Source organism: Tigriopus californicus, chromosome 7 (assembly GCF_007210705.1).
Source record: "Tigriopus californicus strain San Diego chromosome 7, Tcal_SD_v2.1, whole genome shotgun sequence".
Classification (NCBI taxonomy): domain Eukaryota; kingdom Metazoa; phylum Arthropoda; class Copepoda; order Harpacticoida; family Harpacticidae; genus Tigriopus; species Tigriopus californicus.
Window position 1 is genome coordinate 15,831,471 of NC_081446.1, and position 16,866 is coordinate 15,848,336.

General features: G+C 46.5%; 2 protein-coding genes across 7 annotated transcripts in view; both read left to right on the forward strand.

Annotated features, from left to right (window-relative positions):
* The first annotated feature begins 5,552 nt into the window (after positions 1 to 5,552).
* The window catches only part of LOC131883070 (echinoderm microtubule-associated protein-like 1), a 28,397-nt gene continuing 17,083 nt past the window's right edge, over positions 5,553 to 16,866 (forward strand). Inside the window, exons 1-6 of one of the 5 annotated variants that reach the window (XM_059230402.1) lie at positions 5,554 to 7,319; positions 14,388 to 14,537; positions 15,347 to 15,485; positions 15,616 to 15,678; positions 15,791 to 16,105; positions 16,730 to 16,813. In XM_059230402.1, coding sequence (XP_059086385.1) covers positions 5,771 to 7,319; positions 14,388 to 14,537; positions 15,347 to 15,485; positions 15,616 to 15,678; positions 15,791 to 16,105; positions 16,730 to 16,813 — 2,300 coding nt within the window. In that variant the 5' untranslated portion in view covers positions 5,554 to 5,770. Of the gene's footprint in view, positions 7,320 to 14,387; positions 14,538 to 15,346; positions 15,486 to 15,615; positions 15,679 to 15,790; positions 16,106 to 16,729; positions 16,814 to 16,866 lie in introns of all 5 variants that reach the window. The other 4 variants (XM_059230405.1, XM_059230403.1, XM_059230407.1 and 1 more) reach the window with 4 other exon arrangements.
* LOC131883093 (uncharacterized) lies at positions 9,456 to 11,983 on the forward strand. 2 transcript variants are annotated; one of them, XM_059230439.1, is made up of 2 exons: positions 9,456 to 10,123; positions 11,501 to 11,983. In XM_059230439.1, the coding sequence occupies exons 1-2, from the start codon at positions 10,051 to 10,053 to the stop codon at positions 11,803 to 11,805; spliced, it is 378 nt and encodes a 125-aa protein (XP_059086422.1). In that variant the 5' UTR covers positions 9,456 to 10,050; the 3' UTR covers positions 11,806 to 11,983. The 2 variants fall into 2 exon arrangements, with proteins under 2 accessions (XP_059086422.1, XP_059086421.1); XM_059230438.1 differs by having other exon boundaries at positions 9,483 to 10,123; positions 11,480 to 11,983.

Sequence of the window (16,866 nt, forward strand, 5' to 3'; positions counted from 1 at the left end):
GCGCTCCATGGTCGAAGGCATCAGATGTCGAAAACCCACACACGCAAGTCTCCCCCGTTATAATAAGGCAGATTCATTTCAATTTCTCTACGATTTCAAATTCAAGCCTCTGGAAGCATTTGAAACGGGAATTCCACTCTCTGAGTATCGTTCCCACCCAACTTGACACTTGATGTTGTTCACATCATTCATAGTGTGTCCATCGGAGTAAAAGGCAAAAAAAGTGAGGAGAGATCGACCTGGGAGGGTGTTGGTGTGTCGAAGGCATATGCAAATTTTGACTCGATATTAACGGCCTCTCTGCTCTGAAGGATCCATATGGGGAATTTGAACACTGTGAGGTACGGTATCTCCCACGCATTCTGCCCTTTAGGAGGAAACCGCTCGAGCTATCTATCTGTCATGGAGGTGGAGATTTATATGGGTTATTCATTCCTAAAACAAGAGATTTATCACCCGTCTCGACCAAATGAACGAAATAAGGCTCATGTCGCCTGAGGGCAATCTATATAATGAGCCGACTGGTTTCACTTCCACAATGACTACAAAAGTGCTATTCGCGCCAGAACAATGAAATGTTGAGCACGATGAGGTTGTGTGAATGCTTTTGATAATATTGAGTGGCTTATAAATAACCCATTCATTCTTTGTTTGTGCAACACAGCCCCGAAATTTCTTTTGAAGATAAGAGGACCCCTAAAATCCCTCAAACGACAACATCCGAGCTAATCTCATGTTGCGACTTTGGCAAAAAAAAACATCATCAGTATTTTAGTTGTTTCTCTTTTTTTTCTTGTAGACCGTATTGTTTCTTTGCGGTCAAGCTGGACATAACAGAACCACTGGCTTGGAACTGGGAAACGAGCTAACAATTGGCCGAAAGAGAAGTCATCAACTCACGAGTATCAACGAGTCGTATCTCTTCAAATTGCCCTGAAAACGAGATTTTCCTCCAAGTGAAGTGCCGCTTCTCACCCTAATCGTGATGCAAATAACCACCGAGATGGATCCTCAAATCCTGACCGAAAATGATGGGGATCCCAAACACGACCTGGTCACGGTGGACACCACGGCCACCATGAATGACAATAATCACAAATCAGAAGTGACCGACCGAGACACCCTTGAGAAGCTCGATAATGAAGAGCGGAATGGGGCGAATGAGGAAGACACGTGTAGTGAAGCCTCTTCTTCAGTGGCCAGTGTGCTCTTGACCGCGTCCAATTCCATCCCGGAGGAAACGGAGGAGGCCCTCAAGAGGCCCATCATGGTGACTGTGAGCAATAACGCGGCTAGCGAGTCATCCGTGATCGGCATTACGCCCACTTCGCCACGATCGATTACGACAGCTAGCATGTCAGCCAGTGGTAAGAGTTATTTTTTTTTGATTGATTCTAAATTTGTCTGGTTTTCATTGGATTTTTGATCAATTGTGGTGGCACGCTCGACCTGGGAGGTGAGACGGCGGTAAACCAAGTTCGTGAAGTAGAAACCTGGCCGACCAGCCGAGATCTTGACACAGGCCCAATGATGGTCCGTTGGATGTATTATGCGTCGATCTGACCGCGATATCAAATTCAACCTTGAAAGAGTCAGATCTAGTTGCCACCAGAGGCGGTTTGTTTTTGCTTCTGGCTCCCATCTGGCCTCCCGAGGCCTCGCCAATCTTGTAAGCGTCAGTGTTTTTCACCTTTGTCAAGTTCATTAGCTTGACCTATAGTCGCGAGACAGGGGGATGGTTTGATAAAAGGTTTTCTTGAAGGGACAAAATGGTTGCCTGCCTTGATGTTGTTTGCCGCCTCCACCTCTGGGTTAGATGCATGAGTGCACAAGTGAGCACTAACCTTGGGGTCTTTGCCTCCCTGAGGTCGGATGATCAGAATAGTGACGAGAGACACAAGAGTCAAATGTCGATTTGGTGCACTCAATTTAGGATGAGATGACCCGTTTCGTTTGTCAAACGAGATTGAGAAGCGAGCCATGTATGGACAATAACCGTATTGGTTGATACATTTGACCATTTCACCCACGGAGGCCGTAATTCATTCAAAAACTTGAAACTACGCCCAAATGACACTGACAACCATGTTAAACCACCATGGCCTTGATTGAGAGTTGGGGTTTTATTGTCAAGCACGTTCATGGTCGTGCTCGTTGGGGTTTTGGGCTTTATTGGTATTGTGCTTCGTCCATTAATTCATTGGCTGGGTGTGTCCAATGTACGCAGAGTGTACGTATTGCAATTTCCTACTCATCGGTGACTGATCAAGGGTTTCAACGTAGGGCCAAATTGCCGTTGGCTCAATACAACAAGATAACACGGTGTGAAGCATCAAGACTATTTCAAAGTTACTTGGTTATGGGGTTCGAGTAATGGAAGCATTCGCCGTTTGAAGGATTTGGAAGGATTACTGCCAATCCAAACATCAAAGGAAGATTAATCTTAAGGCCAGTAATGATGCGGGTATTGCAACGGAATGTCTTGGCTGGAGAGCCAATTTTCTCATCCGATATGACACACAACTTGGACTATGAAGATAACCTTTCCCATTGAGCTTGAATGCATTCATTCCAATTATTTGAAAGGAGTCATCCCAGTCATTTTGCGTGTTCAAAATTTTGGTGCTCAATGCCACGAAAAGAAGAATTATCACAACCAAATGATTGCTCTTTGGTGGCTAGTCTGCGACGACTAAATTACCTGTCATAAAAGTGGTCATTTGTTTGCCGTTGATATGGCGTAGGTGTGCCAAAGTGAAATATCCCGCACCAAATAGAACACAACGAGACACCATCCTCATGATTACCCGTCAGTTGAAAAGGGCGCTTTGAAATCGGTTGAAGCCGAATCCACTGTGGTTGATTTTTTTGCCTCATCCTTCAAATTGATATGATGGATTTTTGCTTCCAAAGCTATCACTGAAAGATTTCTGAGGGATCCTTTTCTTCGGTCGAAGTGTATTCTTCCGCTGAAACGACAAAAGCTTTTATCGAGATAGATCCCTTGCTCTACCGTGCACATGTGTGCAGTAGACAAGCATAAAATCTGAGATATCTGAACTTATCTTGTTGCTGTTCACTTGAATAGACATTTATCCCAACGAGCGAGGCTCTCAAATGGGCGCCAAAGAGTGTGTGACATGTCGGCCGAGCATTCTTTTCCATGTCCCTTTTTCATTGCCATTGTACATACATGCCTTTGATAGAAAGAGAGAGAGAGACAGAGACAGAGAGAAAGATCCATCGGATGGGCCGATTAGATGTCCAGGCAAATTTTAACCGCTTCCTGGTTTGAAAACTGGCCCTCCTGCCTGCCATTTATTTAGTAGGCAAAATATTCATCTATATCTTGCCGACTCGGGTCCTTGTTGCCCTCGTTGTCGAGAGGGCTCGGGAGATGGGGCCTGGCCTGGATTCCGAGAGGTTTTACCATGTCCCTGGGCCTGAGGAAGAGAACCATAGATATACTGCAGGTGGCGATAGACGATTCGAGGTATCACTTAATCTAAATGAACATACTGTACACCTTTGACCCCTGCGTACACACAGTTCATTTCCCGGAGCAAATATGTGTTAAAAATCTGGACTCATTTACGTTCACGAAGTAGAAGTGCGTGCTAGCGCTTGTAACCATGTCTTGGACATCTTGTTCGTTAAACTTCTGCACGAACTTCCGTCTAGTGCCATGGTTATGTCGCTGGCACGATGATGTCCTCCGCCGCCTTCATAGGTGACGTTCAATTCGACCGGAGCGTGCATTCATACACATGCATGGCCTCAAGTGTAAACGTATGCGTCCGTCCGTCCGTCCGTCCGTCCTTAGATACATATGTACACATCCGTCTGAGCAAGTCCTTGCCCATGGTCCTTGATTGTGCGAGTGCCAGTGGAACAAGCACTACACACATTCATAGAGCAGGTCTTCAAATTCCAATTCTAGTGCATGTAACTTTGGGGCTCACATGAGGCATCAAAGCATGCTTGAGCGAATAAGGATGAGGAGAAGGATCGAGACCTGCCCTCGTCATCGTTAGTGGAAGGAGTCCCGCCAGATTGGTTCTCGCCTGGTTGGTGGACCGGTCGGTCGGTGGGTCGTTCGTTCGTTCGTTCGTTCGCTCGTTCGTTCGCTCGTTGGGTTGCAAGCAAGGGGGAACGTTCAATGGTGATGGGCTCACCTATTGCCCGTGCACCCGAGTTCTGGGTTCCTCACTCTGACTCAAAATGACGATGAGATCGGTTTGCTCCAGTCGGTATTTCGAAGTTGGACATGAAGTCTTTTGCAAAATAAAGGTTTGGGATTCCTCCCAGCATGATTGGAGTGAAAGTGCATTTTCATGGTGAAGAAGAAAAATTTTTTAGTGAAGTAGAGTGAAATTTGTGACAACGGTGTTACCCACCATTCATGCAACGAAACCAATGAACAAACCTTAGGTACCAGAACTCTGGCCCTTGTATGTCAAGAAACGCCTGTCTTATCAAACAACCCGGTTGTCCGCCACTTGAGTGATAATTATTGGACTTCCCATGGTCTTGTTTGATCGTTTCGTTTACAAACATTTACCCAGAGATCACGTTAAAAAAGAGCCAGTCCAACCATTAGGTCTCATGATTGACGTCGGCAAAGTGGTCAAGTAGTGATATTCGCTCCAGTGACAAATCCTTCGAGTTTGACCATTCCATCCCGGGTTCAACAAAGGCGCTGACCATATGATTGATTGAACCCAGACCCTGAAATTTTCTCCGAGTCTTTTTTTTTTTTTTAAATCCGGGCCTAGTCGGAGACTTCAATGCCTCAAAAGAGAAGAATTCTTTCACTTTGGTGAGAAAATTTTACGAGTGTGTGTCATTGCTCAAGTGGATGCCACTACATTTGATGGGGTCCTGCATAGAATTCATGCTTCGATCATCCGCCTTGAGTCCACCTGGTCGGTGACAATTCCCCATGTTGAAGAACCTTTAGGGACTCCAATGCCATCATATGGAGAAGTCCTTGCCTCACACGGATTTTGTCCCTCTTCCGCGTGGTCTCTGTGAGAAGTGAAAATTGCCATCAAAATCTCCCCCTCCCGTATTTGGCAGTCATTACTACTCTTAAACAACACTTGACTGACATATGAGTGTTTCAAACTCATGCGCTGCCTATTCACCTCTGACACATGACTCAATGACTCATACCAGGCATAAGTTTGGGTGCTTCTTTCGAGAAACATAGAATTGGCCAATGCACGTGTGAGTTCTCTCAAAAGGGTTATGGTCTTGAACAAAAAATTAAGCCGTCCCCTCGTCGTCCAAATTCGAGGGTACTTCAAACCAGTCCTTCATCATAACTGGAGGCCCATTTTGGGTGCTCTGTCCAAGTGGCCACTTCAATTGAAGGAAGTGAAGCCATTCTTGTATTGGTGAGGGAACCTCGGAGGAGCATTCTTTCACGAAGCGAATTCAACTAACCTCACGAGGGACTACCATTTCTTCCCGATTCGCGGGCACTGTTGCATGCTGTGTTTGTGTGAGCATGGCGATTGGCCAACAAGGTCCAAGACCCATCCCGATGGCAAGTGGGGGGATAACGCGATGACTCGAATGCCCAAATCAGGAGAAGATATTCAATTTGTTGCCGAGCCGAACTCTCCTAGCGGTCTCAATGTTGTGTTGCCGACAAGTTGTGGGTGGAAGATTGATTGTAACCTGGTCCTCACCGAGTCACGCACTCACTCGGAGCTCGTTCCTCTTCCTAGTGGGCCTGCTACCGATGTCCACGGTAGGCGAGTGAATGGCCCATTTTGAGAGCTTTGATGACGCAAATTTGCGTACAAGAGCCATTCGAAGATCATTGGGCAACATCAACGGGCCTCATCGATTGTTGGTGACGTTGGACAACAGTCCTGACCGAAAGTGTCCCATGCACGGAGGCAAGATGTCCTCTCAATATCATCACTACCAGCAACAGCCGCATCAATATCATCAGCCACACCATCACCAATATCATAACCCTCAATTTAATCACCACGGTGGTCATCATTCTGACCATAATGAGAGAATGTCCCGGAAGGAAATGGCTCGAGAGCTACGATTGTCCGTGGCGAGAGAAGAGGCCGCCAGGAGGAGTAGCTCGTATACCGAGAACTCCTCCAGAAGTTTCAGTCTGGAGCCCGGGTATTCCAGCCATAGTGTGCCCAGGCGGTTTTCGGCGGCTGCCGCCACCAAAACGAAGAATGTGGAGAGAAATGGCTCGTTTCAAGATAACAAAGCCGTGCCAAGAGACGTGTTCAAGGGCAAAGTGGATTTCAAGACGATTCTTCGACGATTTGATCCAAAAGAAGAGGAGCGCTCTTCATCTGGAGGCTCCTATCCCAATCTGAGTCGAACTGGGATGAGCTCTCACAGCCGTGATTATTATGGAAGTCCCCGACGGGGTCAAGTGATTGAGACCGATTTTGACTTTCGGGCTTGCGCCTCGTCTTCCACCGAGCCAAATTGGGACAATCCGGGTCGTTTTCGGAACCATAGTGGACACAGCGGACACTCTAGTCAAGAGGCCTCGTTCCGCTCGATAAGCCCTCGACAAGTCCGACCGCTGACGCTTCAACTTGATCTAGACTCCGGCCACCATGGGGCGAGATCAGGTACCCACAACTTAAGAAGGGCCGAATCCACCCCTATCAGCCCAAGACGGGGTTACGAATCCAATCCGATCAGTCCTCGACGGGTCGAGTTTGGTGACGAGATCATCTTTGATTTCAACCCATCGCAACGCCCGGAGGTGGTGTCACCCACCCATAGCTCGAAGGCCTACTTTAAGCCCATTCTGAGGCACACTACCTCGGATCCAAGTACGAAGACCCCACCTCTCGAGCGGAAGGGCAATCTCATGGAGCAATTTGAGAGGAAAATGATGAATCAAAAGCACGAGGACTCCATGGTCTCTTTATCCCCGTTGACCATTCAACATGCCAATCCTGAGCCAGAAATAACTTCCCCCAAGAAGGAATCGTTAGTTCAGATATATATCCCCAGCCTTCAGAATGAAAAGGCAGATAAGAATCGACCGTCTAAACCTGTTGCCGACACAGACGAGAGTGACTACGACACAGATTCGACCATGGAGGAAGTGAAAACCTCCAGCTACGGTTTATCCTCCATGGGACGTGAGAAGAGCCCTCGGCAAGTGCCCCCGCCCATTTCCGACCGGGCCCACAGTTTCCCTCTTCCTAGTGCTAAGAAAGAAGAGAGCCGCAAAGTCAGCTTGCCAACGGAATCCATGTCGAAAAATGGGGCTACCACCCGCGAGAACCCCTCGAAACTGGAATTACGAAGCAACGGTAAGCCTCCACCACCTACACTCATTCCATTTAAGATCAACAAATTTGGCCAAGTGGCCAGGAGCGTTGTGCGAGAGTTCGAAGAACCCCTCAAAACTGCCGCCGTGTCAGAAAGATAATCCTCCTCATCCACCCCCGCAAGAAGTTGCGAGCCAAAAGACAATGTCATAATTGTGAATTGTGTTGGCATTCCTTGGGCGGTTGGTGCTGGTTTGGTGCCCACTCTATCTGTCCATCCACCCATCTATCTTTCCACTCGTACACTTCCTCGCATAGTATAGACTGATCTGGTTGAGAGTTATCCCTAATAGGTACTTGTCTCCAATTCATTCAAAAATGGTCATTTTTCAAACTCATGAGGGCCATGTGGGCGCCAACTTTGTCTCAGATGGACATGAAGGAAGGAGTACTTATTGTCCTCCTGTGGGTGCGTACCTCGTCACCATTCGCGTGGAAACGGGCCCGTCAAGCTAATGCTAATGATGGGCTGGGGGAGCCTCGATTCTTATTGAGCCACTGCCACTTGGATTGAAATGCCTTTGGTCGTGAAGTAATGATTCGGACACTTCTCCAATCTAGAAGGGGTGAAATTTTCAGGTATGATTGGGTGCCTCCGGCTTGGGACAAGTAATTATTGCACCATTCTTAATGGGCTCTTCGCCACATTCGAACCATCTAGGTAGCTGCTAAGGTGAAGTTTCTGAAACTAGAACTCATCATTATGGTGGTTTTGGGACAGAAAGTAATCCTATTGAGGCGAACTCGAGATGGATGAAGACGACTTCATCTCGGGGTTCGAGCGAGTCGTGACTTTTTGGCTAGCGTGTTATTGGTACTTTCAGTTGATGTTATCTTTTGCTTTGGCTGTTTGCTCTCATCCTGCCTTATCATCTCGCTTTTCCAATCATTAGCTACGACTCTGACTAGCGGAAAGAAGTTTCAGGGTTCATCTTTCATTCACTCAATGCAGATACAGTTTTAAAATCCGTCCCAGAGATCTATCCCTTTTAGAAAGTAGTGCTCATGCACACTGTCCTTCTCGAGTGGCTGGATCTCATTGAGAAATCATTGTTTGAGCCTAAGCACATTCCTTTTCCATTGGATTCTTTCTTCAATTGGGGCGTTTGAGCGGTCGGTCATTGGCGTCAGTATGATTACCCGTTTCAAAAGAGAGATCGTCATGACTGAAAACCCAATTGCAGCTTGCCTTTTTAGGGTCGCAAAGAGAGAATAGCATGAAAATATGTCATTGCATCAGCGGATAATCGGATTCGCCTTTCGTAACGAATCGGTGGTCCAAAAAGCCACGCCAAGGTTGATGATGGCCACAGTTGAAAACACAAGAGTAACAGAACGATGATATTGAGTGGTTTCCTTAAAATCGGAATTCAGCGAGCGGTTCAATGACTGTGCCCAGACCGAAAACCAAGTTTCAGGTGGGCTGACTTGATCCACCTTTGGCACTGATTGAACCCGTTCCAACGTGACGTGGACCGTGCTCCAGTGGTTGCAAGGCTGCTTGGGATCAAGTGCAACCCGTAAGGTTGTGGTTTGGTGTCCCGAACATTGGAAAATGACGGGTATACGAAGAATGCGTTTGCTTGGCTCACGGGTTAGGGTATCTCCGTCCAACTGAGTACGTGCTTCCAGTTGAGGGTCATGGTGCCTAGCTAAGTAGGCATCACAAAAGAACCCAACTTAAGAAACACCAACGAGCAGCGGACAGCACCGACCAATGATAAGTATCCCGAGATACTGATAACCCAGTCACTTTGAATCAGCTGTTTTATAGTGCTAAGGCCTACCCACGTATAGTACCTGGATGATGACTCATGTGGAGCCTGTCGATAAGGAGTTCGTGTGTTCTATGGCCTATGTTTTCCCAATTGCACCATGACTCCGAAATGTTGCTATGACTTGAAATAATGCACCTCAAGTCACTAGAATGTTCGATTATTAGGAGAAGGTAATTTGATTGCTCGTGAGGGCTAAAGGGGTCTCGCCACGTAAAAGCGAGATAATGGGTCTCTTTTCTCAAAACCTTTCTAACAAGATACATATCCTTAATGGGAGCACCATGGCAGCAACACAATTTGAAAGGTCCTTCGAGACGCCAAATCGGCCCTATTTAAAAATTCCAGCTGACAGGATACTGATCATTTCTCAGTAAGCATCGTACAAATGTGTGAGGTACTATTTGTTACAAGAAAAAAAAACCTTTTTGGATTTGAAATGACTAGTCTTAATGACTTCGAAGGTGTTAGTATTTCTTTTGAAAGGTTTCGTGGTTTGTAGAGTCTCGAAATTCCGAAGCCTGCTGTTAAAGGGTCTTTTTCCAACATCGTAAAAACATTATGAATATCAACAGAATAGTTACCAACATCGTCAAATTATGATTACATCATGAATTGTTCTCTCAGATACACTCTCGCATACCTAGGGTCCCTAAGTTGTCAAAACCTTTCTAGTACTATTGAGAGCAGCCCATTTCTTTCATGAGACCTGCCTCAAGGGACCAGCCAGTTCATGTTTCCATTTCCATTTAAAGCGCCTAACGCCTAACTAAAGGGAACTTGGCGTGCCAGGATCCCTGGTGTTAGAACGTCCTCTGTTTGGATGGCTTTTTTGAGCTGGCTTTCCTTCGGAGGAATTTGTGGGAGGAGAGGCCTAAGAATCTAAGGAATGGAACAGCTGTGGTTGTTGTGGATCTCGCCGTAGTGGATTGGTGCAGATGAGAATGACAGCTGTCCTTGGTTCAGTGGAACAGAATTGTCGGACCCTTGGTTGGGTGGTGAATAGTGTTGGTGAGGTGACAATGAGTGGAATTCATCGCAAAATTGCATTTGGAGATCTGCTTTGAGATTAGTGTTTGGGGGACGGCATTTAGCTGAGAGCCACTGCTGGAATTCATATTTTGGGTCAGGGCGGTTAGTTTAAAGTGTGGTCAATTCCCATGGAGGCCGATTGCTCATTTGATCAAGAACAGTGGTCTTGCTACCTATCTTATCTCTGGCCCACAAACTAGGTGCTTTTAGGATTGCTCGGATACGTTGATCCCCTAGTGTTTACGTACTATTTTCTAGTTATGCCTCAGTGGCAGGCTTGGTTCGTTTTCCTTCTCAGACTTATTCCAATCCCTTATCTGTGGCACGGTAAGAATACCCTAAGCAAAGCGCCACAACGGAGGCCGCACCCGGCATTAAAAAGCCCACTCGGGTGTTCGCTAGGTATCCCCAAAGCTTTCTTTTGGAGCATTTTCGAAACACTTGTGCCTGAGTGATATTTACCTTTGTTAGCATTGGGGGAGGCTGATCTTTTCATTCCCATGCGCTAGAGTTTTAATTTTGCGAGACGTGAGGATTTCTGATTCCGTAGCACGCACGTTCAATCAACAGTGTAGGTAAGTTGGTCGCAAAGTCTTTAAGATAGGGAACAATTCTGCCAAGTTAAAGCATCGTTGGCGTGAACTTTGTTAAGGAAGTAATCGGTGCCAAGGATTGCGTACTGCCTTACGCCGCACAAGGCGGGCATGATGTCTCTGCTATTGCCACTCATTCACATACACCAACACACTCTCGTTGAAAAAGTGCAATGATGTGAATTCTACGTGCTTGATTTGCCAAGCATTACTTTTAGACAGATCAACGCCAACCCCCCCCNCCCCCCCCTGTTTCCTCCCGTCCAAGCTAGCCAACCCTCTCTCTTGTCGACGACCACCTCTGGTGTGCTGAGCAGTTATTAAAACCAATCCGACGACTTTGTCTGTCCGAAGTGAAATTGTCGAAATGGACGGAGGAGGCAACATTGATAGAGATAGTAGGAAAGGCCCGTGAAAACGGTCTCATCGTGTTCGACTGGTAATCACGTTGGCCGGGAAGTGGAGGATGATTTTGGAACATCAGTTGCTACTAGCGACAGCGATCAAAAAGCGATTCAATCCCTTCGTCATCGTCGTCGTTGTCGATGTTGTCCTCTGAGGCTTCCCTAGCTGGTGATCTTAAATTCTTTATTGAACGACGAGTGTCAAAGTCTGTCAGAAATTTCTCTTCTGAAGACGAGGCAAGATTTTCCTCTTTAGTGCAGAAGAATAGGATCACTAAACGGGTTTTTTGTTAGGAGACCGTCTCAAGATGAGATTTTGCGATGCTTTTCGGCCTAAGTTGGAAGTAATTCCTTGGCAGACTTGTCATCTCGTATCATCATCATCATCATCATCATCATCATCATCATCATCATCATCATCATCATCATCATCGTCTTTATCATCATGGAAGGCGTGTTCATCGTGTGCGACCAGACCTCGGCCAAGCAGCCATTCTTTCGGCAAGTGTTTCTCCACGCCGATGTGTGCTTCACCTATCTACTCGGTCTCTATCTGGTCATCCTGTACATCGTCCTCATGAGCAACACCATCTACAATGACACCAACGAATACGTGGGCAACAATGACTTCTACATGGTGCCCAACTCGCTCTCCGAGAAATGAACGTCCTACCATTGGCGGGCACCATGGCACAATCAATGGGTCCGAGTCGGATCCCAATCTTGAATCCCAAGCCTGCGATTAGTCCGCATAAGCCGCAAGTGGACTTGAGCGCCCGCACCTCTTTAAATAATGCGGTACATCCAATTGAAACGGACTTGAGCGACAAAGTTGTGGCTAGAAATGCGATGGGAAGTGATCACAGTGACGATGAAGACCCCGTGGTGATTTTGAATGAGAAGAAGAGGGCCATGCGACTGTTTGATGAGTCCGGGAAATGGACCCAAAATCGACCCAAAACCCCGAGCGACGTTCAAAATGACGAGGAAAGCACGATTAGGCCCGTCATTCAATGTTGGAGTGAGTTCCATTTTCTCATCATTTTTACTGCTGACCTCATATTGAGCCTTCGAGATGTACGTAAGAGATTGATTGTCCAACCTCGTAAAACCTTCATGTTCAAAAAATAAGTCCATTTCGTAATCCTCAAGATCCGTTCCTCTTTTGAGAGTGTTATCTTTAGGGCGGGTGGAATGTCCATTTCTCACATACCAGTATTCGGGCACAAAGATGTAGGGAGGGCCGTGTGAGCGAAGCCCCCTGCCTCAATTCTTGCAACTCACATGACTTCGATTGGAGTAGTATTATTGTCAGTGGTGGTGCGAATATACGTACAGTATTGACGTACTTTCTACTGACAGTAGTACGTAGTACATACTACATACCCTACATAGGTGCCTGCCCAGGAAGTGAAGTCCAGAGTTCTTTTAGAAGTCATGCAATCAAATGTTCTATAGAATTTTTACTCCAACCAGAAACGATTCAGTTGGACTGAAGCGTGCGTTCTTGTGGTTTTTCATGATGAACTGGAAATGACATGTCAAACGCAAGAGTGGAGAATGATGGGTGGGGGTGACCCTGATGTGCTCTTTTGTAATAAGCGACGTGTTCGCGATCCGTACCTGAAATGATTTTGCCTCTTCCTCTTCTTCTTCTTCTTCTTCTTCTTCTTCTTCTTCTTCTTCGACTTCATCTTTCGCGTTCCTCTGACTGGATGTTTTGGCTTGAGAACAAGAAAGTCATCCGTACCTTGTGTAACTTTGATGCCCGTCTGCGATGAATAGAGCGGAGAATTTGTTTCATTCATGCACCACTCTCTGACCACCATAGCCATACGATATCCTACATACACACAGAAACACACACTGTACGCGCATTGTTTGCCGACTGTCAACAGACTCGAGGAAAAAGGTCCAAGGAATCATCTTGATAGAAACCTTAGGAAAAAAACCCGTATGAGTGTACAGAAGAATGGGGATTAGTATCCTTGACATGCTGTCCATTCGCTCGATTGCCAACACCAAAGTATGTGTGTTTACATTACACCCCTCAGGTTCCCAAAGAATTGGAAACTAATAAACAATGTGAGGTATCATCTTGGAAACATCAATATGGGCCTGCTTCCCGTCGAGATCGAGATCCAGTCTGCCTGTTCTTGTCTCTTGTCCTTTCTCGCCTTCGCCTTCCTTCTCGCCCCCCCCTCTCCGTTCTCCCTTTGCCTTTGAAAGAAGGCCGAACATTTTTGAAGGCCAAAGAGAAGCGAGAGACAAGAATCGTTGTTTCCTTCAGTCACCCGCCAGGATCCAGGACCTGTGCAAACTGGAAATCTGCAAGAAGAGGCCAGTAGAAGCGGAATCGGATCATCCAGACCCATTTCCCGTGCAAAGTGAAGGATGGCTCTGGATCGGAACGCATCAGATACACCTTTAACGAAACGGGAACTCGCCAGACGTGCCTGTTTTGCCCTCATGATCACGTCCATGTGGCTGGGATTGAATGGCGCCGTGTTGTGGGGGATCAATGAGTTCGGGAGCCGGATCAGATTGGTCGAGGATTATGGGGATTTCATCACAACCATGGAGGACTTTGGAATTCCCATGCAAGACCCACGCACCCCAATGCCATTAGAGTGAGCCACCTCACGGAAGGTGTGGAATATATCAACGATCATGACGACCATTCTCCCATCATGGTATTCGGTACAAGACCTTCTAAATTGACGCCAACACCAGCAACACCGCAGGGATCCAAAATGCTCGCCAAGCTTCTATTCGGATCCACAGGCGCTTCCATTGCAATCAATGGCATTTATTATGACTCGTTTCGTGTTCTAGTGATAACCAATGCATCAATGCACACCCAAGACCAAGTAAACGGAATCAATAAACAAATTTATTTTTAGACATGCCTTCCTTCCCGTACTATTCGCTCGCCATTTATTCTCTTACTACCAATCAATGCGATGAGTCGCTCGTCTACCTTGGAAAAGCGAGTATTGGGGTTTTAAAGCAAGACTTTTTGCGTCTCTCTGCAGACCATTAGCATCGTTATCCAAGGCAGCAGCTCATTATTAGCTCCATTTCATTGGCGATGAAGTCAAGGTGGTGATGCATATCTCTTGCATGTCTGATGTGAAGCCCATCGATCTTCACCAGATCGCGGTTGGAATGCGCAATTTCAGCCATTAAGTCCTCTTTCCCAAAAATATTCCGATCCATCCAATGCCACAACCCTCTCCATTTCAGATGATATGGTGGAAAACGAGAACGAAACTCTGCGGGATCGGGTGTCAGATCTGGAGAAACGGGTCCACGATCAGAACGACGAGATCACTTGCCTCCGAGCCACTCTGGCCGATGCTCTGCGACGAATCAACACGTTGGAAGCGGGCAAAGGTGAGCCTATCTATGAGGAAGGTGTAGTATTTGTTTGGGATGCTAGGGTGCGTGTCTTAGTTCCATGAAACCGAGCGAATTATTTGTTTCAAGGCAGTGGGAGACCCAAAAACTGTGTTCTTTGGGGAAATGTGATAGCTGAGCTAACATGAGATTGAAAAGAAGGCCTCAAATTGGTTGCTTGAGAATTCAGGAAATGAATGGAGACGAGATGAAAAGAACGTGCTTAAAAGAAGGACAAAAAATGACGAGATCTTGAATGCAAGGTAGATTCAAGTGATTGCCGAAGGCTCGTCCTCAGTGTAGGTACAAGCTTTTTTTATGATTGGGAATATTCATGAATGGGCCCAAGTTTGACAACTCACCTCAAATTGCGTGCTGCCTAAAGCAAGGCTCAAATAACCAATGCCATTACCAAATTGAAATGCGTGCATCATGGAAACGAAAGGTGGAACCCATGGGGATACTTTGTTGTACCAGGGGGGTAGCTTTTAGTTCTCGGTATCGTTTCTTGGCACTGATCTAACTTTCAAGGTAAATTGCCCGAGGGAGTTCCTTGACGTATGAATTAGAATTCTAGCCCAAGCTCTCCTGAGTATTGAAATCAAAATTTTATCATTGTAGGTAGGGAGTCCGTTTGTCTTCACTTTAGATGATTGAGAACGGGTTTGAAATTTCCTCTAAATGCTTGGTTACGTCTCTCAATGCTAAGGGTCTTATACGTTAGGAAATCTCTGAAATGACCCCATTTGGTTGGCCTAGTTTTTCAACATGTTGAAGCATTCAATTCTTGAAACTTCTGCTTACAGAGCACGTTCAAATCAACCATCGAGAAGTGCGATTGCGTCGAGATCCGGCTGAACATGGTGGAAGTCGGATCGGAACTCCTGGAGGCCGCCGACCGATATCGGCCTCATACCATTCCTCCAACCATGATACGGTGGGCAGGTGAGTCGTCCCAGCATGTACCAGACTAATACCATGGATGTTGTGTGTGAATTGTCATTTTGTTCAAGTTTTCATTCTAAATGGTTTTATTTTGGGGTTTCTCTACAATTGATGCGTTTTCTAACCACAGGCGAGCATCTTACGCATCTAACAGAGACAAGACTCTACTAACCACTCCCAGCAGTGCATTAAGGTGAGAGACTAGACACTCGGATATGGACAAGCATCTCGGCCTTCATTCAGTTCTTGATCCAACCATTTGATAAAAACTTCATCGAGTTACTCACTCCGCTCTCCCTTTGCAGTCGAAGGCCGTCCAACACCATCTACCAATCCACGGGTTCTCTCCATTCGGATGGGCTCAGTTCGAATTCCATGAGTCCGGCCCCGTCTCCCTCGCCCACCCACCGCCATCACGCCCATAGGTCCAGTACGGCGCCCCTTCGTACTCCTCTTCATGGCCAAATGATGGGCCCTCCGGTGACGCCCCAACAATCCCAGCCACCCCATCGTCCACTCTCTGGCTCCATGTCCAATTTGAGCCTGTCCGGGTCGAAGAAATGGGGATCCAATCACGATTTCCGAGACCAATCTCCGGGTCCTAATACACCCATAGCTAGGTAAGCCTCCCATAGCTTTGGGGAGATTTGAATCATCCCCGGGGAATTTTCAAACAGAAACTTGACAGGTGATGTCGATGTCGATACTTGAATGTCTAGACAACAATATTTGAAACATCAATCCAATTTCCGGGCTTTCGAACCTCGCCAGGAACTCATTGAACCGACGTGAGTGCCTTATTTTACGGTACTGCAGCCCCTCAAAAAAGGAAGTATTAAATTGATCCGTGAAGAAAATGATTCATTTATCAATTTTCAATGTGAAAACATGGATTGTTGAGCTTATTGGAAAAAGTGTTCTCGGCAATGATGTAGAACCACTCTCAAAGATCGGCTCAAAAGTAAAATGAATGACAATGTTGTCAAAGTGTTAGAAGTTCGTGGTCTAGGCCAATGTGTCTGCTTAGAGTCCAGAATCATACCTCAACTCTCCATTGCCACCAGACTCATCAGGGATTTGGAACGTACCTATATACGAAATTGGATATCTGGGAAAAAATGGCGGGCTGAGGAAGAACTTTTCCGCAAATTAATGTGTTCTAAGGAAAGCGTGCTCTTAGACAAATGGATGGCCTTTTTCTTTTAAGTATTCTTGTTGTGTAACACATTGCTTTTGTTCCACAGGCGCTTGCACGCGGGCTCCCTTCACAGTCTCCGCTCTCCTCTTGGATCCCAACAAAGTCTAGTGGATCGAAACTTTCGACACGGGTGAGTATCCCATGGGCATCGATTAAAACCATCCTGATGAAAGTGACAAGTGC